The sequence below is a fragment of the Podarcis raffonei genome, chromosome 2 (assembly GCF_027172205.1).
Source record: "Podarcis raffonei isolate rPodRaf1 chromosome 2, rPodRaf1.pri, whole genome shotgun sequence".
NCBI lineage: Eukaryota > Metazoa > Chordata > Lepidosauria > Squamata > Lacertidae > Podarcis > Podarcis raffonei.
The window spans coordinates 126063605-126091414 of record NC_070603.1 but is presented as its reverse complement, the minus strand read 5'-3'; the positions used below and the strand labels follow the sequence as shown (position 1 = coordinate 126091414).

General features: G+C 46.2%; 2 protein-coding genes across 7 annotated transcripts; both read right to left on the bottom strand.

The window, feature by feature from the left end:
- Positions 1 to 174: 174 nt before the first annotated feature.
- LOC128409543 (oocyte zinc finger protein XlCOF6-like) lies at positions 175 to 27292 on the bottom strand. 6 transcript variants are annotated; one of them, XM_053380106.1, is made up of 3 exons: positions 8371 to 8670; positions 896 to 2062; positions 175 to 564 (listed from the first exon to the last, which is right to left on the bottom strand). In XM_053380106.1, the coding sequence occupies exons 1-3, from the start codon at positions 8496 to 8498 to the stop codon at positions 414 to 416; spliced, it is 1446 nt and encodes a 481-aa protein (XP_053236081.1). In that variant the 5' UTR covers positions 8499 to 8670; the 3' UTR covers positions 175 to 413. The 6 variants fall into 6 exon arrangements, with proteins under 6 accessions (XP_053236081.1, XP_053236079.1, XP_053236077.1 ...); XM_053380104.1 differs by lacking the exon at positions 8371 to 8670 and adding an exon at positions 26981 to 27292 and having other exon boundaries at positions 175 to 2062; XM_053380102.1 differs by lacking the exon at positions 8371 to 8670 and adding an exon at positions 23166 to 23281 and having other exon boundaries at positions 175 to 2062.
- Positions 13359 to 15417, bottom strand: LOC128409550 (oocyte zinc finger protein XlCOF6-like). Its single transcript, XM_053380130.1, has one exon. The coding sequence runs from the start codon at positions 15337 to 15339 to the stop codon at positions 13849 to 13851; it is 1491 nt and encodes a 496-aa protein (XP_053236105.1). The 5' UTR covers positions 15340 to 15417; the 3' UTR covers positions 13359 to 13848.
- Positions 27293 to 27810: the final 518 nt, after the last annotated feature.

The window sequence follows — 27810 nt, the reverse complement described above, 5'->3', positions numbered from 1 at the left end:
AGGTCTTTAAGCAGAGGCTTGACAACCATATGTCAGGAGTGCTCTGATGGTGTTTCCTGCTTGGCAGGGGGTTGGACTCGATGGCCCTTGTGGTCTCTTCCAACTCTATGATTCTATGATTCTATGATTCTAGGCCCTGGAAGGGAGCAGTCCCTGCAGTCCTCCCCACAGCCGATGGTCCGAGGCCTCACCGCAGCAGGAGTATAGCTGGGAGAGAGGGCATGGGCCACGCCCACTGGGCCAGTTGGAAAAGGCCTTGGAAGGGAGCAGGCCCTGCAGGCCTCCCCACAGCCGATGGTCTGTGCATGTAAAATTATTTACATATAAAGTAATAGAAGCACTTCCTGCACACTCCTTCCATTCAAATCATTTCTGCTTTTCCAGTTTGTTGGTAGATTGTTGGGTTTCAACTCTTAAAGCTTCTCCTCCTTGTGAGTCCATTGATGTTTTGTAAGAACATCAGGACTGAAGCGCTTTCTACACTCCATATAAGTAAGTGGTTTTCCCTTTTTGAGTTTGCTGGTGTTTGCTAAGGTTTCCACTTCTATTGAAGCTCTTTCCACACTCCATACATTTATTTGCTTCTCCCCGAGTGAGTTTGTTGGTGTCTTCTAAGGGGTCCACTCTGACTGAAGCTCCTTCCACACTCCATGCAATGGAGTTCTCTCCTGTGTGCCTCCGTTGATGAATTCTAAGTTTTCCACTCTCAGTGAAACTCTTTCCACATTCCATGCATTGAAATGGTTTCTCCCTGGTGTGTGTTTGATGATGTGCATTCAGGCATCCACTCTCAGTGAAGCTCTTTCCACACTCCATGCATTTAAATGGTTTCTCTCCTGTGTGCCTCCGTTGATGAATTCTAAATTTTCCACTCTGACTGAAGCTCTTTCCACACTCCATGCATTTAAATGGTTTCTCCCCTGTGTGAGTCCGTTGATGCATTCTAAGGTTTCCACTCTGACTGAAGCTCTTTCCACACTCCATGCATTTAAATGGTTTCTCCCCAGTGTGACTCCGTTGATGAATTCTAAGGCTTCCGCTAGTAGTGAAGCTCTTTCCACATTCCATGCATTTAAATGATTTCTCCCCAGTGTGAGTTTGATGATGTGCATTCAGGCATCCCCTCCGACTGTAGCGCTTTCCACACTCCATGCATTGAAATGGTTTCTCTCCTGTGTGACTCCGTTGATGAATTCTAAGGTTTCCGCTAGTAGTGAAGCTCTTTCCACATTCCATGCATTTAAATGATTTCTCCCCAGTGTGAGTTTGATGATGTGCATTCAGGCATCCACTCTGACTGAAGCTCTTTCCACACTCCATACATTTAAATGGTTTCTCTCCTGTGTGCCTCCGTTGATGAATTCTAAGTTTTCCACTCTCAGTGAAGCTCTTTCCACATTCCATGCAGTGAAATGGTTTCTCCCCTGTGTGTGTTTGATGATGTGCATTCAGGCATCCACTCTCAGTGAAGCTCTTTCCACACTCCATGCATTTAAATGGTTTCTCTCCTGTGTGACTCCGTTGATGAATTCTAAGGCTTCCGCTAGTAGTGAAGCTCTTTCCACACTCCATGCATTTAAATGGTTTCTCCCCCGTGTGACTCCGTTGATGTATTCTAAGGTCTCCACTCTGACTGAAGCTCTTTCCACACTCCATACATTTAAATGGTTTCTCCCCTGTGTGAGTCCGTTGATGAATTCTAAGGTGTCCACTCTGACTGAAGCTCTTTCCACACTCCATACATTTAAATGGTTTCTCTCCTGTGTGAGTCCGTTGATGAATTCTAAGTGTTCCACTCTCAGTGAAGCTCTTTCCACACTCCATGCAATTAAATGGTTTCTCCCCTGTGTGACTCCGTTGGTGTTTTCTAAGGTTTCCACTGTCAGTGAAGCTCTTTCCACACTCCATACTTTCAAATTGTTTATGTTCTCTGTTTTCACACTCCATGTATTTAAATGGTTTCTTCGTTATTCCCATTGGACATGGCCCACCAGAATTCTGATTGCCTTCTCCATTGTCTTCTTTCGATGGGGAGGGGTAGGGAGAAAATCCTATTTGTTTTCTAGGAAGAGAACAAAGGAATATTACACACATCAATTAGCACCTGCTCTTATTTTAACGTCATGTACAATCTCTCCTGGTTCCATATGTTCCGAATTTTTAGGAAAAGCAAATAATGTAAAATAATGGTCATGCATCACCAGCCTTTTATAACCCTTAATTATTGTTAATGAATCAGCATTATCTTAGAATACGGTTGAAATGTGGGGTTTACGTTTTATAAAAAGTGGTTTCTAACAGAAAGGGGAGCTGCTCTATGTTCCATGAACCTGGCCACTATTCATCAGGGTCCTAAGTTCATCATTAAGTTCTTCATCCTCTGCACTATAATCCTCCCCCCCTTGGGCCACATTTTGTCCCCTTCGACCTCTAGATCTTTATTAATCACCTGCACAGTCCCTTTGGCCTCAGGAGGTCCATACTGACCATTTTAGGAGACCCATATATAAGTCTAGTGACAAGGCTTGGTGCTTGTGGTCGGTTGAAGGAGTGCTCAGTTGGAGAATGTTCTTGGGGTGGGACCTCCATCTCTCAGCCTTGCATTCTTGAATGGAGAGAGCTGGAGATGCAGAAGGAAAGCAGCTGGAGCCTGACTGCTGGGAAGGCCAGATTGAGACACCCACCCCCATTATGATTTATAATAATTATATGCCACCAGGTCTCGCACCTGCCTCCTGACACTGGCTTATCTTAGCGGAGATTCCCTGTCCAGGCCTCTCTCACTGTTCTTCCTCCTTTGTCGTGGGTGGCCAAGGGCTTCTGGATATTCTAGCTCTGCTCCAACTGGGAATTATTTATTAAATTGTTATACCTCTCTTCATTTGAAGATCACAAGATAAAAATATGTGTTACACTGAAAAAGGTGAATATTAAAGGTGACTAACACTGAGTGTGGGAAAGAATAGAAAGATGATGAAAACAGTGGTGTGTCCATCTGAATGTAATATAATAATAATAATAATAATAATAATAATAATAATAATAATAATGTGTAAAGAAGAAACCAATCTTCAAATCAGTTTCATATTCCCTGGCTGTATTTCTCAGTCATGATTGTGACTCAAAATCTTAGCCACAATTTATTCTAGAATATCAACTGGATCTCTTTGTAATAGGAGCCAGACATCCCTGGGATTTCATCCAGACATTCCTTTAGTGTGGGCAGCAACAGCAGCAGCAGCAGCAGCGGAGGAAGGAATTAACTTTGGGGGAAACGATTTCCTTCAAAAGGTCTTCCCCAGCGGCCAGCAGGGTTAATAAGCTGCTCAGTGTGGACACCTTGGCTTTAGCATGTTAGGGTCTGGATACCAATCATAATCCCTAGGAAATTTGTCAAGAACCCTTAAGATCCTGTTCCACCAACTCCCAAGTAACACTGAGCCCTAGAGGAACCTTCTATGCTGAGTTGAGGCATCTCTGGCCCTCCAGATGTGGTTGGACTCAAAGTACCACCTGCCCAAGCAAGGATGGCCCATGGCCAGGGAGTATGGGAGTCTTATCTGGGGGGACACACTTTCCCCTTCTTCCCCCTCCCCTGAAATCGCTGAATGGGGGAGGCGGGGCACATTGACACACCAACAATATTTCAATATCGAGAAATGGTATTCGTGTTGCGACATCACCAAAATGTGTCTATACATGTGTGAGTAGAACAGTTGCGACTGCGCTGGCCGCCAGTTAGCCCTTGGCGTTTGAAGAGAGTAGGTGTGTTTTTAGCACGACCAACTTAAAAATTATGTGAAATGTAAAAGTGTTCCAACACTTTTTTACGTCATTTAGTTAAGATTTAAAAATACCAAAGGTAAGTTATTCCACTTAGTAATCAGGATTACACGTGATTTTCAAATAAGTTCAGTCGTTTTATTAACAATTGCTAGTTGACAATACAGCATTAAATATTAACAACTTCCCTAAACAGGGCTGCCTTCAGATGTCTTTTAAAAATGGGATAGCTGCTTAATTCCTTGACATCTGATGGGAGGGCATTCCACAGGGCAAGCGCCACTACCCAGAAGGCCCTCTGTCTGGTTCCCTGTAACCTTCAGGTATACAGGACTGAGGCCATTTAGGGCTTGAAAGGTCAGCACCAACACTTTGAATTGTGCTTGGAAACGTACTCAAATATTCCTCTGCAGTAAAGGAGGCAAATGGAAGCCTTCCCATTGTCTTTGTGCTTACAAATACTGCCTTAAGGAGGGATGAACAGGGTGAGCCTGTGACCTGGATTCAGGAACTAAAGTACCGTATTTTTCGCTCTATAGGGTGCAGTTTTTCGCCTTCAAAAATGAAGGGGAAATGTGTGTGCGTCCTATGGAGCGAAGAAGCCATAGCCCCGTGACCCTCTCCCGGCTGGAGAGGTGAGGCGCGACTACGGCAGGAGCCTCTTTAGCCGCGCACCACCTCTCCAACCGGGAGAGCACGTGCACGGCTAAAGCAGCACCCCGTGACCCTCTACTGGCTGGAGAGGTGGCGGCGGCTATGGCAGGAGCCTCTTTAGCCGCGCACCACCTCTCCAGCCGGGAGAGCGCGCGCGCGGCTAAAGCAACCCCCCGCAACCCTCTCCCAGCTGGAGAGGTGACACGCGACTATGGCAGGAGCCTCTCCGCTGCGCGCCTTTCCCTGCTCCCCGACCTGCTCTTTGGGGCTGGTGGTGGGCTTCCCCCCGCCACCCCCATAGAGCAGGTCGAAAGGAACCTGAAGCCTGGAGAGCGAGAGGGGTCGGTGGGCACCGACCCCTCTCGCTCTCCAGGCTTCCAAGGTAGCCGCCTGAAGGCGACTGAACGCACCTTAAACGGCACCTTGTTTTAGAGGGGGAAAACAAGAGTGGGAAAATTCTCCCCCTCTCTGCGCAGCGCCTCCTGCTGCTTCACTGAAGGGGCGCTGGGCAGAGAGGGGGAGAATTTTTTTTCTTGTTTTCCCCCCTCTAAAACAAGGTGCGTCCTATTGTCCGGTGCGTCCTATAGAGCAAAAAATATGGTATTTACCATCACAAAAGAATGGCCAGGCTGCCCAGGTAATGCAGTTAGTGACCATTAACAGGTATCCTTGGGGACAGGTTTTCTGCTGTAGTCCGCCTCCTGTGATCTATTCCTGCTGTAGACAGTCTCCTTCTGTATGATATTTGGGGGGGGGGTGTTGGGTGGGCAATTTCAAAAGACTATATAAGGCCTTGCACACCTCCCTCCTGGTTGTGGTGAGGGGGGGACACTGTTGCAATAAAGATCAGGCTTACTAGCCGCTTTGCTTCTCCATATACACTGGTTGGCCTCTGTTATTTTCTCCTACCTACCGTATTTTTTGCTCCATAAGGCGCACCTGATCATAAGGCGCACCTAGTTTCTAGAGGGGGAATTCAAGAAAAAAAATATTATTTAAAGGGAGCGCTGAGCAGAGCTCCCTGGTGCCCTGCGGAGGCTTTGCACCACTAAGGCAGAAGCTAAAACAGCTAGAGGGAGCGCTGCGCAGTGCTCTCTCTAGCTGTTCTGGCTTCTGGGGTAGCCTGCGAAGCCTCCGCAGGGCAGCAGCGAGCCTTCATCCCGGGCTTCCCCCGCCAGCCCCGACAAGCTCTGGGAGTATTCCCCACCTCCCGCAAAAGCCCACAGGAGCTGTGCACCCTTTAAGGAGCATGCAGCTCCTGCGAGCTTTTTTACGAGCTGGGAGAAGGGACTGACGCAGCCAGTCAGTCCCTTCTCCCTCCTCAGGGAAAAGCCCCCAAGAGCGGCGGGCTTCTGCGGGAGGTGGGGGAATTCTGTAAGATTATTTGGGGAAGTTTTTCTAATGAGAAGATATTGTCACAGATGCTTGTTTTTGCCATTCTCAAAAGTGTGAATTTGTGTCTGCAGAGATAACATGCCTTTTCTTCACAGGAAAAATGTTATAAAATAAACATACAGAGTTGACAGAAAACCTTAATCCCATTGTTCCTTTGCAGATTTATATATACAGAATCAACCCCTTAAATTCTAAGTTCCAAGAGGTTCAATGAACAGATGGTTTGCAGTGGAAGAGATCTGCACAAGTAGCTAAGTGTGAAGCAGTAAAAACGAAAGTGCAACCTTGTGAGCAGAATACTCCACACATCTTGGGGTCTTTGTGTAATAATTGTGCAACTCAGACTTGAGGCAAGTGCTGAAGGCTCTTCAGGGCTGGCAACCTCTTCCCAATCCCACTGGGTTCCAACAACCGCACTAACACTTAACTGTACAGAATAGGCACCTGGATGCAGAAGCCAGTCCAAAGGGGGGGCTGGTAGTGGAGGTGGTGAAATGCTTAAGTTCTGAGTTTTTCATGTGCGCTAAAACTCAGGTTGATTGGTTAAACAAAAATTTTTTTTCCTTCCAGTAGCACCTTAAAGACCAACTAAGTTGAAGAAGTGTGCATGCACACGAAAGCTCATACCAAGAACTAACTTAGTTGGTCTTTAAGGTGCTACTGGAAGGAAAAAAAATTTTTGTTTTGCCTATGGCAGACCAACACGGCTACCTATCTGTAGGCTGATTGGTTGTTGTTTTTTATTTAAATTTTTTTTTACCAACATGCTATATTATTGTTTTAGTTAAATAAATTGTTTAAGTTGTTACTAAGGATCTCCTTCCAATAAATTACAGCAGAACTGTTGTCCAAATATAGACAGTTAACTTATTAAACCTCAGAATGATTACATAATTATCTGTCTATGTATTTCTAATAGTGTAACCAAATCAGAAATTTTTGATTTAAACAGAATCATACTGACTAGTGATTTACCGTAAATTGTGATTGAAATCAATTTGATTTATATCTAATCCACCCTGATTGCAATCTACCACAATGTCTGAAATAAGGCTGGAACTATACAGAGGCGAACAGGACAATGTCCTGGCAGCTGCTACTACTTGGGTGCTAAAACGGCTAAATGACAATATTATCAATCCTCACACGCTCAGTTTCATCAGCAGGCAAGCCAAGATGCATCCTAGCAGGACTTTTGGGTTTGGGCTTGGCTATAATTGGTGGTATTCAGGACAATCCAAAGTATGGAGATGAGTCCTAGTGAATACAGATGATCTGGGACAGCCAACACCCTCAGCAGGGAGGCTGGGCGACGGGGGGGGGGCAGGGGTGCTGGAAGGGGAGGGGTCTCTGTCGAGGCTCCTCCCCCTTCCTTTAACCCTTCCATGGACTCCCTCTCTCCGTTTCCCCAGCCAAAAGGGACCCAGCCAGGCACCCCACGACCCCAGGGATTCCTGGGGACAAACTGGTAAAATCAGCAATGATACACTGGGTCAGAAATATAGGTCATTATTAGAGCTGTGCGATATATTGGTATATTGCCCAAGACTGGCTTGAAGTTTACATCGTGATAACTGTTTCCTAATACTGAGCTGGCAATATATTACGAATCACAATGTGTGCAAGGGCTAGGCAACACCTGCTTTTCAACATTGCGATAACTTACCAGCTAAACGCTGCAATGTTAGTAGCAGCTAAACCTCACAATATCACCTGCTAAATATTGCAGGGCTATTAGCAGATAAAGATCGTAATGTTATCAATACCAAAACTCACAATATCAATTGTGGTTTATCACCAGCTAAACTTCACAATATCACCTGCTAAACGTTGCCATGTTATCAGCAGCTAAACATTTAAATCAGCCACAAGGTCTGAAATAGGGGTGGAACTGTACAGAGGAGAGCAGCACAATGTCCTTGCAATTGCTACTATTTAGGGGTCTAAAACGGATAAATGACAATATTATCAATCAACATCTCAGCGGGACTTTTGGGTTTGGGCTTGGCTAGCAAATGGTGGTATTCAGGACAATCCTGTATGGCAATGATGGTCTGGGACTGCCAGCAGGGAGACTGGGGAATAAGTGGTGATGGAAGGGGAGGGGTCTCTGTCGAGGCTCCTCCCCTTCCTTTAACCCTTCCCTGGACTCCCTCTCTCCGTTTCCCCAGCCAGGCGCCCCAGGACCCCAGGGATTCCTGCCAGGGGGAAGCCGGGAGAATGGGGGGCCTCAGCCCCACCCCCAGCCCTGCTTGGGGTCCTCATTCCCCTTCCCGCCAAGGCGTCCCGGGGGGGCAGGGCAGCTGAGCATCTCTCGGCCCCCCAGGAAAGAGAAAGGGGAGTCTGGCGGTGCTGCTGCTGCCCAGGAGATCTTGCAAGGCCAGCCCTGCAGGTGTTGGGTCCCCCCTTCCCACCTGGGTCGGGGCCTGGATCGGGGCCCCTGTCGACGGGCCCCAGGGAGGGCGCTTTCCTTGGGGGGGTCTCTTTGTCCTCCCCTCTTATCCCCCCCTCTATTTCCCCCCCTCTCTCCCCCTTTACCTCTTGGTCCTCCGCCTCCCTGGCTCCGGATTAGTCCGCTTTCCTTGTCTGCAATAGAAAGGGCGGCGGCGACGGGGGCTCTTCAGCGACGCCCCCCTCCTTTCCCTGTCAGGAAACTTCCGGCGCATTTCGCGGCGACACTTCCGGCTCCTTTTCAGACGCGCGCGTCCCTAGATCTACATCTAAAGAGCAGCCCCTCCCTGTGTCCGGAGGGGAAGGAGACGGGGCGGCGCTGCCTCTGGCCTCCTGCTCTGGGGGCTCCATGGGGACGCGGCCCCCGCCCCCCAACTGGCGGCAGGGAGGGGGACTCCAGAGGGGAGGGGGGAGTTGGGCAAGTTTCGTCCACCATCATTTTTTAAGGGAGGGGGGGATCTCCTTCTGGGCCTCCTTCTGCATGCCAAGCACTCAACCGGGGTCCTTCTGCATGCAGAGCAACTGCTGCATTGCTGAGCTACGCCCCCGAACAGCCAAGCCCAGCTTCAAACACCAGCCCTCCTCCCCCCATTAAAAAACCACCCACTGGATTCAGAGGCAGTGAGGGACTCCAGACAGACAGAGGCGCCCTTGCTCTGGAATTCCCTCGCCAGCAGGGAGACTTCAAAAGCCCCCCCCCATGCCTCCCCCTTCCCTCAATTAGTGGGGAGACTTCTCATCTTGTGGTTGGGTCATTTCAAATCCAGCTTTTCTCTCTTTTAATACTGTTGTTGGTTTCCTTGTTTAAATTATTCTGTTCACTAGTGATATTTCACATAGCGTTGGTGAATGCAAAGCAATTCTGGCTCTTATGATCCCTGCCGGGTATTAAGTGTTGTTCTAACCTCCCTATTGCTGGTGGAAAGAGGAATGTGGGGCTTGCCCATAATATCTTAGGGTGGCAGGATTAAGATTTGGGACTGGGACTTTCAGATTCAGAGCCACTTTTTGCATGAGATTTCTTCCACAAAGAGGCCTGAAGATGTTTGGCTTTACCTGTCCCAGTTGTCGTCCCAATAGCCCCAGTTGGGCTTCTCCAGCCAGGTGCCAGGGCAGGGCATGAGGCTGCGTTGGCTGGTGAAGACAGAAGCAGCAGCCCCGGGGGAGCCAAGGACAGAGGCAGGGGACCGGGGCGTTGCTGGAGCTTTTACCCACCAACTGCTGCTGCTTCCCAACCCGCAAGCGGCAGCTGCAGCCACTGCAACAAACCGCCTGAACGCCATGGGAGGAATGAAGGAGGGAGGGGGTGACGAAGAAAGCGCGTGAGGAAGCGGCACGGAGAAGGGGCACAGAAAAGGGAGGGCGGACTGAGGGAGAGGGAGGAGGAGCAAGAGGAAAACGCAGCAGCAGCCGGCAGTCACATCCCCCCCTTCCCAGCGCCACCCTTCTGAGGCAGGCAGGCGGGTGAGCCGACTCCCCCCGTTGATGGCGCCCAGTGTGGGACAAGATTGCTCGTCCCTGAGGAGAAAAGCGCCGCCGGGTGAGGGAGAGGGAAAGAACGTGTGTGCTGGCAATCCACGCGGCGATTCCCGGACCGTCCGCAGGCCGGATCTAGAAGGCAATTGGGCCTGATCCGGCCCACGGGCCTTAGTTTGCCAACCCAGATGCTTGGAGATTCAGACCCCCATTAGAACAAGAGTAAACATGTTCTTCTGATTCAAAGGATTCTGCGGGAAGAAGAAACATGATCTGGATATTGAAGGAACTGCCTACAGGATTAAAGACTGTAGAGATCCAGCCAAGTATCTCCACGCACCTGACCATAACACGCACATCGTTTTTAGAGGAGGAAAACAAGGGGGGGGGGGGAATTCTGAATGAAACAGTGGATGTATCATTTTTGTGCTTCATGCTGTGGCCACATACATGTGATCTGATGGTGAATTTGGGGTGACCCAATGCAGAGATCCTGAGAATCCCTGTGGATTCAGGCTTTGTAACCACGTTTTTGCACCATTGCAGCCCCAAGCAACAGTGGGTGCGTGATTTTTGGGGGGCAGGCTATAGCCATGGACATGCTATGTGATCTGATGGTGAATTTGGGGTGACCCAATGCAAAGATCCTGAGGATCCATGTGGATCCATGCTTTGTAACCACATTTTTGCACCATTGCAGCCCCAAGCAACAGTGGGTGCGTGATTTTTGGGGGGCAGGCTGTAGCCATGGACATGCTATGTGATCTGATGGTGAATTTGGGGTGACCCAATGCAGAGATCCTGAGGATCCATGCTTTGTAACTGCATTTTAAGTGGGGAGGGAAGGAAAAACACAGAAGGGACAAGGAGCATAAGAATGCAGGAGAGAGATTTAATGGGAGGGAGGAAAGAAAGAAAGAAAGGCAAAAGTCCCCCCACCCCACCCCACCCAAGCCAGCCCTCTCTCCCACCTGCATGTTTTCTGGCTGCCTGCGAGGAGCAGGGAGAGGAATTAGAAGGAAGGACGCTCTGCTTTCCCCTCTGCTTGCCTGGAGGGGAGGGGATTTGCCTGCTCTTTGTTCCGTTTGAGCAAACACAGCAACGAAACACAAGCGGGTGGGCAGTAAGACCCTGAGGCAGAATGCTGGAAAGCAGCAACTTCCTCTTTTCAGGTTTCCCTTCTCCGACACGCGATTTGATTTTTGACTGATTTTTGTTGCTGTGCTTACCCTAGTCGGCTCCAGGGACCACACATTCGCTCAATAACACGCACAGACATTTCCCCTTCCCTTTTAGGAGAAAAAATCTGCGTGTTATAGAGAGAAAAATACGGTATATCAGATCAAAACTCAAAATGGATGATAATGAGGGGTGAAAAGAGTTCATTGTATAGATGGAGACTAAATAAGGGTTTATTTGAAAAACACTGAATTACAACATATTCCAATTACGTTAGAGTATCCAAAAATGTTAAAAACATTTGGAAATATAGGGGAGGATGAAACTATCACTTTTACGAAGGATTTCAACCATAAAGAGAAATGTTTTACCTAAGATACTGTTTTTATTCTAACTGATACCAATAATAAATAATGCAAGCTTCTTTAACGAATGGCAAAGAGATATTTCATGATTACTCTGGCAGGGGGAAAACACCAAGAATAAAGTATAAAATTTTGATAGATACTAAAAATAGAGGTGGCTTCGCACTGCTAGATTTTCTACTACGAGGCAGCCTCTTTGTGTTGGTTAAAAGAATGGGTATCGTTGGACAACACACTATTGCTGGATTCTCAGTGGAATCTCGATTGTAAAACGCTTCGGAAGTTGAACGTTTGGGGCTTTCAAACGCCAAGAACCCAGAGGTAAATGCTTCCATTTTTGAACGCAATTTGTAAATAAAATTATATACATTGGTGCCTCAGGTTAAGTACTTAATTCGTTCCGGAGGTCCGTTCTTAACCTGAAGCACCACTTTAGCTAATGGGGCCTCCTGCTGCTGCTCCGCCGCTGGAGCACGGTTTCTGTTCTCATCCTGAAGCAAAGTTCTTAACCTGAAGCACTATTTCTGGGTTAGCAGAGTCTGTAACCTGAAGCATATGTAACCCGAGGTACCACTGTCTTAATAAAATTATCTATATATAAAGCAATTGAAACACTTCCCACACTGTTGGGTTGAAATAAGCGAGAGACGAATGGCAAGGTGTCATACGGGAGGCATCTCTCGAGCAAGTCTCGGAGAGTCCCTTTTATTGAATATTACAGCATTACATATGTGCTTGTTGCTGATTGGTTAACATGAATACAATGCAAGGGTTGAATATAGGTATTAATCATCAATAGATTAAAGGGTGGGAAAGGGAACACAGAATTGGACAGGCGTGAAACCTCCTTATTAAACTATTAACTAGTGATTGAGTATCAAGACTTAAACTATTACTAATGATTGATTTGCGCTGGATTATGGAGAAAGCTAGAGAGTTCCAGAAATACATCTACTTCTGCTTCATTGACTATGCAAAAGCCTTTGACTGTGTTGACCACAGCAAACTATGGCAAGTTCTTAAAGAAATGGGAGTGCCTGATCACCTCATCTGTCTCCTGAGAAATCTCTATGTGGGACAAGAAGCTACAGTTAGAACTGGATATGGAACAACTGATTGGTTCAAAATTGGGAAAGGAGTACAACAAGGCTGTATTTTGTCTCCCTGCTTATTTAATTTATATGCAGAATACATTATGCGAAAGGCTGGGCTGGATGAATCCCAAGCTGGAATTAAGATTGCCGGAAGAAATATCAACAACCTCAGATATGCAGATGACACAACCTTGATGGCAGAAAGTGAGGAGGAATTAAAGAACCTTTTAATGAGGGTGAAAGAGGAGAGTGCAAAATATGGTCTGAAGCTCAACATCAAAAAAACGAAGATCATGGCCACTGGGCCCATCACCTCCTGGCAAATAGAAGGGGAAGAAATGGAGGCAGTGAGAGATTTTACTTTCTTGGGCTCCATGATCACTGCAGATGGTGACAGCAGCCACGAAATTAAAAGACGCCTGCTTCTTGGGAGAAAAGCAAGGACAGGCCTAGACAGCATCTTGAGAAGTAGAGACGTCACCTTGCCAACAAAGGTCCGTATAGTTAAAGCCATGGTTTTCCCAGTAGTGATGGATGGAAGTGAGAGCTGGACCATAAAGAAGGCTGATCGCCGAAGAATTGATTCTTTTGAATTATGGTGCTGGAGGAGACTCTTGAGAGTCCCATGGACTGCAAGAAGATCAAACGCATCCATTCTTAAGGAAATCAGCCCTGAGTGCTCACTGGAAGGACAGATCGTGAAGCTGAGGCTCCAGTACTTTGGCCACCTCATGAGAAGAGAAGACTCCCTGGAAAAGACCCTGATGTTGGGAAAGATGGAGGGCACAAGGAGAAGGGGGCGACAGAGGACGAGATGGTTGGATAGTGTTTTCGAGGTTACCAGCATGAGTTTGACCAAACTGCGGGAGGTAGTGGAGGACAGAGGTGCCTGGCGTGCTCTGGTCCATGGGGTCACGAAGAGTCGGACACGACTAAACGACTAAACAACAACAGCAACGATTGATTTTGCATGACATGAAAGAACATAACAATCGCGTTCCGTAGATGTGGTCAACAATGCGTTAAGAACAGGTCAGGGTACTGAACTCAATGTGAACTGATCAGAACATTCCCAGACCCATGCGTAGAGGCAAAAACATCCCAGCATCCATCCCAGCACCACACTCCTTCCATTCAAACCATTTTAGATTTTTCTGTTTGTGGATTGTAGGGTTTCAACTCTTAAAGCTTTTCCTCCTTGCGAGTCCATTGATGGTTTCTAAGAACATCAGGACTGAAGCTCTATGTACGCTCCATATACGTAAGTGGTTTTCCCTTTTTGAGTTCGCTGATGTTTGCTAAGGTTTCCACTTCTATTGAAGCTCTTTCCACACTCCATACAATTATTTGCTTGTCCCCGACAAACAAATAGTCTGTTGATGTCGTCTAAGTTTCCTGTGTGTGAAATTAGGGTTCCACTCTGAAAGAAACTCTTTCAACTCTCCATACATTTAAATGGTTTCTCCCGTGTGAGTCCGTTGATGTCTTCTAACATTTCCAACATTGGTGAAGCCCTTTCCACACTCCTTACATTTAAATGGTTTCTCCCCTGTGTGAGTTTGATGATGGATACTAAGTGCTGTACCATCAATAAAGCTCTTTCCACATTCCATGCATTTAAATGGTTTCTCCCCTGTGTGAGTCCGTTGATGTCTTCTAACATTTCCAACATTGGTGAAGCCCTTTCCACACTCCTTACATTTAAATGGCTTCTCCCCTGTGTGAGTCCATTTATGTTTTGTAAGTGTTCCACTGCGATTGAAGCTCTTTCCGCACTCGGTGCATTTAAATGGTTTCTCCCCAGTGTGAGTTTGATAATGGGTTCTCAGGTCTCTCCTCTCAATAAAACTCTTTCCACATTCCATGCATTTTAATGGTTTTTCCCCTGAGTGAGTCCATTGGTGTCTTCTTACTGCTCCATTAGAAGTGAAGCTCTTTCCACACTCCATACATTCAAATGGTTTCTCCCCTGTGTGAGTCCGTTGATGGATTCTAAGTGTTCCATTACAAGTGAATCTCTTTCCACACTCCATACATTCAAATGGTTTCTCCCCTGTGTGAGTTTGATGATGGATACTAAGTGCTGTACCATCAATAAAGCTCTTTCCACATTCCATGCATTTAAATGGTTTCTCCCCTGCGTGAGTCCACTGATGTTTTCTCAGTGTTTCACTGTAAGTGAAGCTCTTTCCACAATCCATACATTCAAATGGTTTTTCCCCTGTGTGAGTCCATTGATGTTTTCTCAGTGTTTCACTGTGACTGAATCTCTTTCCACAATCCATACATTTATATGGTTTTTCCCCTGTGTGAGTTCGATGATGGATTCTAAGTGTTCTACTCTCAGTGAAGCTCTTATCACACAGCATACATTCAAATGGTTTTTCCCCAGTGTGAGTTTTATGATGAATATTCAGTCCTCTATTTGTACTGAAACTCTTTCCACACTCCAAACATTTAAATGGTTTCTCCCCTGTGTGAATCCGTTGATGGATTCTAAGGTTTCTACTCTGACTGAAGCTCTTTACACATTCCATGCATTTAAATGGTTTCTCTCCTGTGTGAGTCCGTTGATGTTTTCTAAATGTTCCACTATCGGTGAAGCTCTTTCCACACTCCATACATTTATATGGTTTTTCCCCTGTGTGGGTTCGTTGATGGTTTCTAAGGTGTCCAATCTGACTGAAGCTCTTTCCACAATCCTTACATTTATATGGTTTCTCCCCCGTGTGAGTGTGTTTATGTATACGAAGGTTTGAACTCCAACCAAAGCTTTTTCCACACTCCATGCATTTAAATGGTTTCTCTCCTGTGTGAGTCCGTTGATGTTTTCCAAGTGTTCCACTGTCAGTGAAGCTCTTCCCACACTCCATACTTTCAAATTGTTTCTCCTCTCTCTTTTCACATTCCATGAATTTATATGGTTTCTTTGTTATTCCCATTGGACATGGCCCTCCAGAATTTTGACTGCCTTCTCCATTGTCTTCTTTCAACAGGGAGGAGCGGGGGGGAAAGGAAACCTAGGAAGAGAACAAAGGAATATTACACACATCACCTGCTCTTATTTTGACGTCTCGTACATTCTTTCCTGTCCTCCATATGTTCCAAATGTTTAGGAAAGACAGATGAAATCATGTTAAATAATGGTAATGCATCATCAGCCTTTCCTAACCCTTAATTAAGCATTAATGAAGCAGCAGTATCTTAGAATACGGTTGAACTGTGGGGTTTACGTTTTATAAAAAGTGGTTTCTCATAGGAAAGGGAGCTGCTCTATGTTCCATGAACCTGGCCAATATTAATCAGGATCCTAAATTCATCATGAAGTTCTTCATCCGCTGCACTATAATCCTCCCCCCCTTGGGCCACATTTTGTCCCCTTTGACCTCTAGATCTTTATTCATCACCTGCACATTCCCTTTGGCCTCAGGAGGTGCATAGTGACCATTTTGGGAGACCCATTTATAAGTCTAGTGACAAGGCTTTGTGCTTGTGGTCGGTTGAAGGAGCGCTCAGTTGGAGAATGTTCTTGGGGTTGGACCTCCATCTCTCAGCCTTGCATTCTTGAATGGAGAGAGCTGGAGATGCAGAAGGAAAGCAGCTGGAGCCTGACTGCTGGGAAGGCCAGATTGAGACACCCACCCAAATTATGATTTATAATAATTATATGCCACCAGGTCTCGCACCCGCCTCCCTTGAGAAAGGGACACGGCAAGGCTCCCCAATTTCTCCATTGCTCTTTATATCGGTCCTTGAGGTTTTGTTAAACATGATAAGAAAGGACCAAGAGGTTAAAGGTATACAAGTGGGAGCTAAACAGTACAAACTGAAAGCATTTGCTGATGATTTAGTATTGATTTAGTATTGACCTTACAGGAGCCAGAATCTAGTACTAAAAGGGTATTGGAACTGATTCAAGAATTTGGACAGGTAGCAGGTTTTAAGCTGAATAAGACGAAAACCAAGGTTTTAGAGAAAAACTTAACTGTGAATGAGAGAGAGAAGTTTCAGGAGGAGACAGGACTAACACTGGTTAAGAAAGTGAAATATTTAGGGGTTAACATGACTGCCAAAAATGTGAATTTATTTAAGGATAATTATGAAAAATGTTGGATTGAAGTGAAAAAGGATTTAGAAATATGGACAAATTTGAAGTTATCATTGTCAGGCCGAATTGCTGTGATAAAAATGAATGTGCTGCCAAGGATGTTGTTTTTGTTTCAAACATTACAAATTTTGGATAAGATGGACTGTTTCAAGAAGTGGCAGAAGATATTTCCAGATTTGTTTGGCAGGGCAAGAAGTCTCAAATAAAATTTAAGATATTAACTGATGCTAAAGAAAGAGGTGGATTTGCCCTGCCAGACCTTAAACTTTATTATGAATCAGCTGCTTTTTGCTGGCTGAGAGAATGGCTGCTTCTTGAAAACACTGACGTGTTGGATCTAGAAGGTTTCAATAATGCATTTGGTTGGCATGCATATTTGTGGTACGATAAGGTAAAAGTACATAAAGCGTTTAAAAATCGTATTGTTAGAAAAGCATTGTTTAATGTTTGGACAAGATAAAAAGATTTGCTAGAAAAGAAAACCCCAAGATGGTTGTCACCAATGGAAGCGAAGGCACAGCAAAAACTCAATATGGAGGCCAAATGGCCGAAATATTGGGAAATTCTGGAACAAGATGGAGACAGAATAAAATTGCAGAGCTTTGAAAAATTGAAAAATAAAGTGCGAGATTGGCTCCATTATTATCAAATAATGGAGGCATACAATTTGGACAAAAAAGTTGGTTTCCAGGTGGAAAAATCAAAATTGGAAACAGAATTATTAGATCCAAAAATTAAGAAGTTGTCAAGAATGTATAACTTGCTGTTGAAATGGAACACTCAGGATGAAACGGTGAAATCAGCTATGATTAAATGGGCACAAGATGTTGGACATAACATAATGATGGCTGACTGGGAACAGTTATGGACCACAGGTATGAAATTCACGGCATGTAATGCCCTAAGAGAAAATTTAATGAAAATGATTTATAGGTGGTACATGACACCACTCAAGCTTGCAAAAATTTATCATTTGCCCAACAATAAATGTTGGAAATGTAATGAGACTGAAGGTACATTCTTTCACCTTTGGTGGACATACCCAAGGATTAAGACATTCTGGGAGATAATTTATAATGAAATGAAAAAGGTATTCAAATATACCTTCCTGAAGAAACCAGAGGCCTTTCTCCTGGGCATGGTCGGCTAATTGGTGCCAAAGAAGGACAGAACATTTTTTATGTATGCAACAACAGCAGCAAGAATACTTATCACGAAATATTGGAAGACACAAGATTTACCCACCCGGGAAGAATGGCAGATGAAGTTGATGGACTATATGGAACTGGCGGAAATGACTGGCAGAATCCGAGACCAGGGAGAAGAGTCGGTGGAAGAAGATTGGAAAAAGTTTAAAGACTATTTACAGAAATACTGTAAAATTAATGAATGTTAGAAAAATGTTGGAATGAAGTTATATGGCTTTAGTAGAAATGTTATAAGGAATTAAGTATAAATAGATTAATAAAATATTAAAGGAAAAAATAAGGTTAGAATGTGTTAAGATAATTATAGGATAGAAAACAGAGGAAGATGGAAAGGAATTGCTGAAACAATTAACAGAAGTGGAATACAAAAAGGGAGGTGTGAGGAGGTCATGGAAATAAGTGAATGAAAGATGGGATAATGAAATTGTTTGATTTATTTGATTGTTTTTGTTTTGTTTTGCTAGTTTAATGTGTCAATGTTATGTAGTGTTTTTGTATTGTATTGTTTTTGTAGTGTTTAAATTGTTGGAAAAGTAATAAATATTATTTTATATATATATATATATATATATATATATATATATGTATGTATATGTATATAAAATAATTATATGCGGCCAGGTCTCGCACCTGCCTCCTGACACTGGCTTTTCTTAGCGGAGATTCCCTGTCCAGGCCTCTCTCACTGTTCTTCCTCCTTTGCCCTGGGTGGCCAAGGGCTTCTGGATATTGTAGCTCTGCTCCAACTGGGATTTATTTATTAAATTGTTATACCTCTCTTCATATGAAGATCACAAGATAAAAATATGTGTGACACTGAAAAAGATGAGTATTAAAGGTGAATAACACTGATTGTGGGAAAGAATAGAAAGATGATGAAACCAGTGGTGTGTCCACCTGAATGTAAAATAATAATAATAACAACAACAATGTGTAAAGAAGAAATCAATCTTCAAATCAGTTTCATATTCCCTGGCTGTATTTCTCAGCCATGATTGTGACTCAGAATCTTAGCCACACTTTTTTCTAGAATATCAACTGGACATAGGAGCCAGACATCCCTGGGATTTCATCCAGACATTCCTTTAGTGTGGGCAGCAGCAGCGGAGAAAGGAAGGAAGCAACTTTGGGGGCAAACCATTTCCTTCTGAAGGTCTTCCCCAGCGGCCAGCAGGGTTGATAAAACTGCTCAGTGGGGACACCTTGGCTTTATACTGTTAGGGTCTGGATACCAATCACAATCCCTCGGAAATGTCTCAAGAACCCTTAAGATCCTGTTCCACCAACTCTCAAGTAACACTGAGCCCTAGAGGAACCGTCTATGCTGAGTTGAGGCACCTCTGGCCCTCCAGATGTGGTTGGACTCAAAGTACCACCTGCCCAAGCAAGGATGGCCCATGGTCAGGGAGGATGGGAGTCTTATCAGGGGAGACACACTTTCCCCTTCTTCCCCCTCCCCTGAAAACGCTGAATATCTGTATTTCGTTTCCTCCGTGATCTCCAACATCTTCCTGATGCAGTCCCACCAACTGCACACATTCCCAAATCATCCTGCACCATTGACTTCCCAAGGCTGCTGCATTGTGTCTGGGACACTGGCAATGGGACAGCACCTTCCACTGGACGAGAGGATAGAGGGTTTATTCAGGGCTGGCCAAATGGGACTCAGCGCCCTCCCCTCCTTGCCCCTCCCTGCATCTCCTGCCTGAGGGGGCTGCCTCAGTTTCCCTCGTGGGGGAGCAGGCCCCGAGAACAGCCTTCTCTCTGCCCCCCAAAATACAGGAAACACGACAAAGAAGGCCTTGGAGTGTCACCGTGGAACATAACAACAACAACAACAACAGGTTGTAAGTCACTTTGGGCTGCCCTGGGCAAGAGAACCAAGTAATAGAGTAAATAAATAAATAACAATAACTGAAACTGCAGTACAGTGGTACCTCGGGTTAAGTACTCAATTCGTTCCGGTGGTTAAGAAAGTGCTCTTAACATAATGGGGCCTCCTGCTGCTGCCGTGCCGCTGGACCACAATTTCTGTTCTCATCCTGGGTGAGCGGAGTCTGTAACCTGAAGCGTATGTACAAGAGCAACAGCCATTTTAGATCTGGTCCTAACCAATGTTGATGACCTGGTTAGTGGGGTAGAAGTGGAAGGATCATTAGGCGCGAGTGATCATGCTCTTCTGAAGTTTACTATACAGCGGAAAGGAGCAGCCAAGCATACTAGGACTCAATTTCTTGACTTTAAGAAAGCCGACTTTCTTAAATAAGATAGCTGCTTATTTCCTTGACATCTGATGGGAGGGCATTCCATAGGGCAAGCGCCACTACCCAGAAGGCCCTCTGTCTGGTTCCCTGTAACCTCACTTCTCGCAATGAGGGAACCGCCAGAAGGCCCTCGGCGCTGGAGTTCAGTGTCCAAGTTGAACGATGGAGGTGGAGACGCTCCTTCAGGTATACAGGACTGAGGCCGTTTAGGGATTAAAAGGTCAGCACCAACACTTTGAATTGTGCTCAGAAATGTCCTCAAATATTCCTCTGCAGCAAGGGAGGCAAATGGAAGCCTTCCCATTGTCTTTGTGTTTACGAATGCTGTGTTAAGGAGGGATGAACAGGGTGAGCCTGTGACCTGGATTCAGGAACTAAAGTATTTACCATCACAAAAGAATGGCCAGGCTGCCCAGGTAATGCAGTTAGTGACCATTAACAGGTATCCTTGAGGACAGGTTTTCTGCTGTAGACTACCTCTTGTGGTGAGGGGGGGACACTGTTGCAATAAAGATCAGGCTTACTAGCCGCTTTGCTTCTCCATATACTCTGGTTGGCCTCTGTTATTTTCTCCTACCTACCGTATTTTTCGCTCCATAAGGCACACCTGATCATAAGGGGCACCTAGGGGGAATTCAAGAACAAAATATTATTTAAAGGGAGCGCTGAGCAGAGCTCCCCGGTGCCCTGCGGAGGCTTTGCACCACCAAGGTAGAAGCTAAAATAGCTAAAGGGAGCGCTGCGCAGTGCTCTCGCTAGCTGTTCTGGTTTCTGGGGTAGCCTGCGAAGCCTCCGCAGGGCAGCAGCGAGCCTTCATCCCGGGCTTCCCCCGCCAGCCCCGACAAGCTCTGGGAGTATTCCCCACCTCCCGCAAAAGCCCACAGGAGCTGCGCACCCTTTAAGGAGCGTGCGGCTCCTGCGAGCTTTTTTACGAGGTGGGAGAAGGGACTGACGCAGCCAGTCAGTCCCTTCTCCCTCCTCAGGGAAAAGCCCCCAAGAGCGGTGTGCTCTTCAAAGGGTGCGCGGCTTCTGCGGGAGGTGGGGGAATTCTGTAAGATTATTTGGGGAAGTTTTTCTAATGAGAAGATATTGTCACAGATGCTTGTTTTTGCCATTCTCAAAAGTGTGAATTTGTGTCTGCAGAGATAACATGCCTTTTCTTCACAGGAAAAATGTTATAAAATAAACATACAGAGTTGAGGGGAAACCTTAATCCCATTGTTCCTTTGCAAATTTATATACACAGCTTGCAGGGCAGCAGCCGAAGGAGGAGCAAAAGGGTTTTCTTTTGTGTGTGTTACTTTGTGGCTGATTAGCTGCTCTCCCTGTGCAAAGGTCAGAGGGGGCAGGGTTTCTGTTGAGTCAGGTGATTAGGTGTGGTAGGAGCTTATCAGAGCTTGCAGGGCAGCGGCACGCGCCCAGAGGTGCGCACAGTTTGATCCATCTTTTAGATTTAGGGGAGCTAGTCTCAAACGTTTGTTGGGGGAGACCTAGGTTTTTTTTTGGGGGGGGGTTATTTGTCCTGTCTTCACGCTTTTTAAGATGGAGGACCACTGTAGCCACCCCCAACGACACGTTCTCAAGATGGAGGGTGAGGGAACAGCTGCAGTCGCCTGCGGTTCCTGCGCAATGTTTGCCATCTTGCCAAAGGTTGCAGGACGCTTTACCTGCAGCAATTGTATGTTGATTGCCCTCCAGCAACTGGAGGAACGTGTAGCTATGCTCCGAAGAATTAGAGAGCTGGAGCTCTTCTTGGAAGCAACAGAGAACACCGTCTCCACCAAGGAGAAGACAGGGGACACCCCTGAGAAGGAGACTAGTTCACCAACACAGGTGCAAGATATATGGTGAAACGTCACTCAAAGAAGTAGGAGGCCCAGGGTTCGCTCTGATTGTTTAGAAATACACAATCACTTTGAAGTCCTCTCCCCTAGCATGGAAGACGAAGAACAGACTCCATTTGAGGATCTCTCCCTCATTACAGTCGATCAGGTATATGAAGACGAGCAGCAAAGTCAGTCCTCAGGGAATGTGCAGGTGACCTTGGAACGAACAGCTCACGGAAGAACCCCGACCAAACCTAAGAGGAGGCGTGTAGTGATGATAGGGGATTCCCTACTGAGGGGAACAGAAGCAGTGATCTGTGGGCCTGACAAGATGTCTCGGGAAGTGTGCTGTCTCCCCGGGGCTAAGATCCAAGATGTAACTGAACGACTGCAAGGAATCATAAAACCCACTGACAAATACCCCTTCCTCTTCGTTCATGTGGGAACCAATGACACTGCAAGCAATAGCCTCCAGAAGATCAAAAGAGACTACGAGGCTCTGGGCAGGAAATTGAAGCAATTAAATGCACAAACTGTCATCTCATCTGTCCTCCCAGTTGAACGACGTGGCCCAGGGAGAGAGGGAAAAATAGTGGAAGTGAACAGCTGGCTTCGCAAATGGTGTAAACAGGAACGGTTTGGATTCTTAGATCACGGACTGCAGTTTCTTGAAGATGGACTTCTGGCAAGCGATGGGCTGCACCTCAAAACAGTTGGGAGGAATGTTTTTGCCACAAATCTCAGAAACCTCATCAGGAGGGCTTTAAATTGACTAATGTGGGGGAGGGAGACAGTGCTCCTGAAGGTAGGAGTCTATCAATTGATGAAGATGATCATCCAAATGTCATAGACCAAATGGAGCAAACAGCACGCAGACCTAGTGGTGGGAGGAAAAAATCCTTAAATAAGAGACATGGGGGAATGATTAATGGACTTCAATGTCTGTACACTAATGCGCAAAGCATGAGAAATAAACAAGATGAGCTTGAGCTCTTGGTACAGCAAACTAAATATGACATAATAGGCATCACTGAAACCTGGTGGGATAAGTCCCACGATTGGAATGTAATAATGGAGGGATACAATCTATTTCAGAGAAACAGACCAGACAAGAAAGGGGGAGGAGTGGCGTTATATGTCAGGGATGTGTATACCTGTGAAGAGATCCAAGATTTAGAACCTCAAAGCCAAAGTGAGAGCATTTGGGTCAAAATTAAGGGAGAGAAGAATAACAGTGACCTCATTGTGGGAGTTTACGATAGATCCCCAAGCCAAACGGAGGACATAGATGATGCCTTCCTGGAACAGATGGCAAAGCATGCAAAAGGAAGGGAGATAGTAGTAATGGGGGACTTCAATTACCCGGATATTTGTTGGATGTCAAACTCAGCCAAGAGCATAAGGTCAAACAGATTCCTCACTGGCCTTGCAGACAACTTCATTGTCCAGAAAGTGGGAGAAGCAACAAGAGGAATAGCCATTTTAGATATGGTCCTAACCAATGTTGATGACCTGGTTAGTGGGGTAGAAGTGGAAGGATCATTAGGCGCGAGTGATCATGCTCTTCTGAACTTTACTATACAGCGGAATGGAGCAGCCAAGCATACTAGGACTCAATTTCTTGACTTTAAGAAAGCCGACTTCATAAAACTTAGGAAAGTGCTGGGTGAGATCCCATGGACAGTAATACTAAAAGGAAAGGGAGTTCATGATGGCTGGGAGTTTGTTAAGAGGGAGATAGTAAAAGCACAACTTCAGGCAATACCAATGAGACGGAAACATGGAAGGTGCCTAAAGAAGCCAGGGTGGCTATCTAAAGAACTTTTAACTGAGTTAAGATTAAAAAAGGATGTGTACAAAAAATGGAAAAGGGGGGAAACCACCAAAGAGGAATTCAAACAAATAGCCAGCACGTGTAGACACAAAGTCAGGAAAGCTAAAGCACAGAATGAACTCAGGCTTGCTAGAGAGGTTAAAAGCAACAAAAAAGGCTTTTATGGGTATGTCCGTAGCAAAAGGAAGAACCAAGAAACAGTGGGGTCACTCAGAGGAGAAGATGGTGAAATGCAAACAGGGGACACAGAAAGGGCTGAACTCCTCAATGCCTTCTTTGCCTCAGTCTTCTCCGATAAAGAAAACAATGCCCGACCTGAAGAATTTGGAGCAAATGATTCAGCAGAGGAAACACAGCCCAGAATAACTAAGGATACAGTACAAGAATACTTTGCTAGTTTAGATGTATTCAAGTCTCCAGGGCCAGATGAACTGCATCCAAGAGTATTAAAAGAACTGGCAGATGTGATCTCAGAACCACTGGCAGTCTTCTTTGAGAATTCCTAGAGAACAGGCGAAGTCCCGGCAGACTGGAGGAGGGCAAATGTTGTCCCTATTTACAAAAAGGGGAAAAGAGAGGACCCAAATAATTACCGCCCAGTCAGTCTGACATCAATACCAGGGAAGATTCTGGAGCAGATCATTAAGCAAACAGTCTGTGAGCACCTAGAAAGGAAAGCTGTGATCACCAATAGTCAGCATGGATTTCTGAAAAATAAGTCATGTCAGACTAACCTGATCTCGTTTTTTGACAGAATTACAAGCCTGGTAGATGAAGGGAACGCAGTGGATGTAGCCTACCTTGATTTCAGCAAGGCATTCAACAAGGTGCCCCATGATATTCTTGTAAAGAAGCTGGTAAAATGCGGTCTTGACTATGCTACCACTCAGTGGATTTGTAACTGGCTGACTGACCGAACCCAAAGGGTGCTCATCAATGGTTCCTCTTCATCCTGGAGAAGAGTGACTAGTGGGGTGCCACAGGGTTCTGTCTTGGGCCCGGTCTTATTCAACATCTTTATCAACGACTTGGATGATGGGCTCAAGGGCATCCTGATCAAATTTGCAGATGACACCAAGCTGGGAGGGGTGGCTAACACCCCAGAGGACAGGATCACACTTCAAAACGACCTTGACAGATTAGAGAACTGGGCCATAACAAACAAGATGAACTTTAACAGGGAGAAATGTAAAGTATTGAACTTGGGCAAAAAAAAATGAGAGGCACAAATACAAGATGGGGGACACCTGGCTTAAGAGGAGTACATGTGAAAAGGATCTAGGAGTCTTGGTTGACCACAAACTTGACATGAGCCAACAGTGTGACGCGGCAGCTAAAAAAGCCAATGCAATTCTGGGCTGCATCAATAGGAGTATAGCATCTAGATCAAGGGAAGTAATAGTGCCACTGTATTCTGCTCTGGTCAGACCTCACCTGGAGTACTGTGTCCAGTTCTGGGCACCACAGTTCAAGAAGGACACTGACAAACTGGAACGTGTCCAGAGGAGGGCAACCAAAATGGTCAAAGGCCTGGAAACGATGCCTTATGAGGAACGGCTAAGGGAGCTGGGCATGTTTAGCCTGGAGAAGAGGAGGTTAAGGGGTGATATGATAGCCATGTTCAAATATATAAAAGGATGTCATATAGAGAAGGGAGAAAGGTTGTCTTCTGCTGCTCCAGAGAAGCGGACACGGAGCAATGGATCCAAACTACAAGAAAGAAGATTCCACCTAAACATTAGGAGGAACTTCCTGACAGTAAGAGCTGTTCGACAGTGGAATTTGCTGCCAAGGAGTGTGGTGGAGTCTCCTTCTTTGGAGGTCTTTAAGCAGAGGCTTGACAACCATATGTCAGGAGTGCTCTGATGGTGTTTCCTGCTTGGCAGGGGGTTGGACTCAAGGGCCCTTGTGGTCTATTCCAACTCTACGATTCTACAGAATCAACCCCTTAAATTCTAAGTTCTAAGAGGTTCAATGAACAGATGGTTTGCAGTGGAAGAGATTTGCACAAGTAGCTAAGTGTGAAGCAGTAAAAATGAAAGTGCAACCTTGTGAGCAGAATACTCCACACATCTTGGGGTCTTTGTGTAATAATTGTGCAAGTCAGACTTGAGGCAAGTGCTGAAGGCTCTTCAGGGCTGGCAACCTCTTCCCAATCCCACTGGGTTCCAACAACCGCACTAACACTTAACTGTACAGAATAGGCACCTGAATGCAGAAGCCAGTCCAAAGGGGTGGCTGGTAGTGGAGGTGGTGAAATGCTTAAGTTCCGAGTGTTTCATGTGCGCTAAAACTCAGCCTGCTTGGTTGTTGTTTTTTATATGAAAAAAATATTTTTACCAACATGCTATATTATTGTTTTAGTTAAATAAATTGTTCAAATTGTAATTAAGGAAATGATTATTTTTCTCCTTCCAATAAATTACAGCAGAAATGTTGTCCAAATATAGACAGTCATCTTATTAAACCTCAGAATGATTTCATAATTATCTGTCTATGTATTTCTAACAGTGTAACCAAATCAGAAAATTTTGATTTAAACAGAATCATACTGACTAGTGATTTCCCGTAAATTGTGATTGAAATCAATTTGATTTATATCAAACCCACCCTGATTGCAATCTACCACAATGTCTGAAATAAGGATGGCACTATACAGAGGCAAACAGGACAATGTCCTGGCAGCTGCTACTACTTGGGGGCTAAAACAGATAAATGGAAATCAATCCTCACACGCTCAGTTTCATCAGCAGGGAAGCCAAGATGCATCCTAGCAGGACTTTTGGGTTTGCGCTAGGCTATAATTGGTGGTATTCAGGACAATCCAAAGTATGGAGATGAGTCCTAGTGAATAAGATAACCTGGTAGTGTCATCAGGGAAGGGGGGGAGAAGGGGGGGTCAGGGGTGCTGGAAGGGGAGGGGTCTCTGTCGAGGCTCCTCCCCTTCCATTAACCCTTCCATGGACTCCCTCTCTTCCCCAGCCAGGCGCCCCACGACCCCAGGGATTCCTGCCAGGGGGAAACCGGGAGAATGGGGGGCCTCAGCCCCACCCCCAGCCCTGCTTGGGGTCCTCATTCCCCTTCCCGCCAAGGCCTCCAGGGGGGGCAGGGGGGCAGCTGAGCATCTCTCGGCCCCCCAGGAAAGAGAAAGGGGAGTCTGGCGGTGCTGCTGCTGCCCAGGAGATCTTGCAAGGCCAGCCCTGCAGGTGTTGGGTCCCCCCTTCCCACCTGGGTCGGGGCCTGGATCGGGGCCCCTGTCGACGGGCCCCAGGGAGGGCGCTTTCCTTACGGGGGGGGTCTCTTTGTCCTCCCCTCTATTTCCCCCCCTTCTCTCCCCCTTTACCTCTTGGTCCTCCGCCTCCCTGGCTCCAGATTAGTCCGCTTTCCTTGTCTGCAATAGAAAGGGCGGCGGCGACGGGGGCTCTTCAGCGACGCCCCCCCTCCTTTTCCTGTCTGGAAACTTCCGGCGCATTTCGCGGCGACACTTCCGGCTCCTTTTCAGACGCGCGCGTCCCTAGATCTACATCTAAAGAGCAGCCCCTCCCTGTGTCCGGAGGGGAAGGAGACGGGGCGGCGCTGCCTCTGGCCTCCTGCTCTGGGGGCTCCATGGGGACGCGGCCCCCGCCCCCCAACTGGCGGCAGGGAGGGGGACTCCAGAGGGGAGGGGGGAGTTGGGCAAGTTTCGTCCACCATCATTTTTTAAGGGAGGGGGGGATCTCCTTCTGGGCCTCCTTCTGCATGCCAAGCACTCAGCCGGGGTCCTTCTGCATGCAGAGCAACTGCTGCATTGCTGAGCTACGCCCCCGAACAGCCAAGCCCAGCTTCAAACACCAGCCCTCCTCCCCCCATTAAAAAACCACCCACTGGATTCAGAGGCAGTGAGGGACTCCAGACAGACAGAGGCGCCCTTGCTCTGGAATTCCCTCGCCAGCAGGGAGACTTCAAAAGCCCCCCCCATGCCTCCCCCTTCCCTCAATTAGTGGGGAGACTTCTCATCTTGTGCTTGGGTCATTTCAAATCCAGCTTTTCTCTCTTTTAATACTGTTGTTGGTTTCCTTGTTTAAATTATTCTGTTCACTAGTGATATTTCACATATGTGGCTCTTATGATCCCTACAGGGTATTAAGTGTTGTTCTAACCTCCCTATTGCAGGTGGAAAGAGGAATGTGGGGC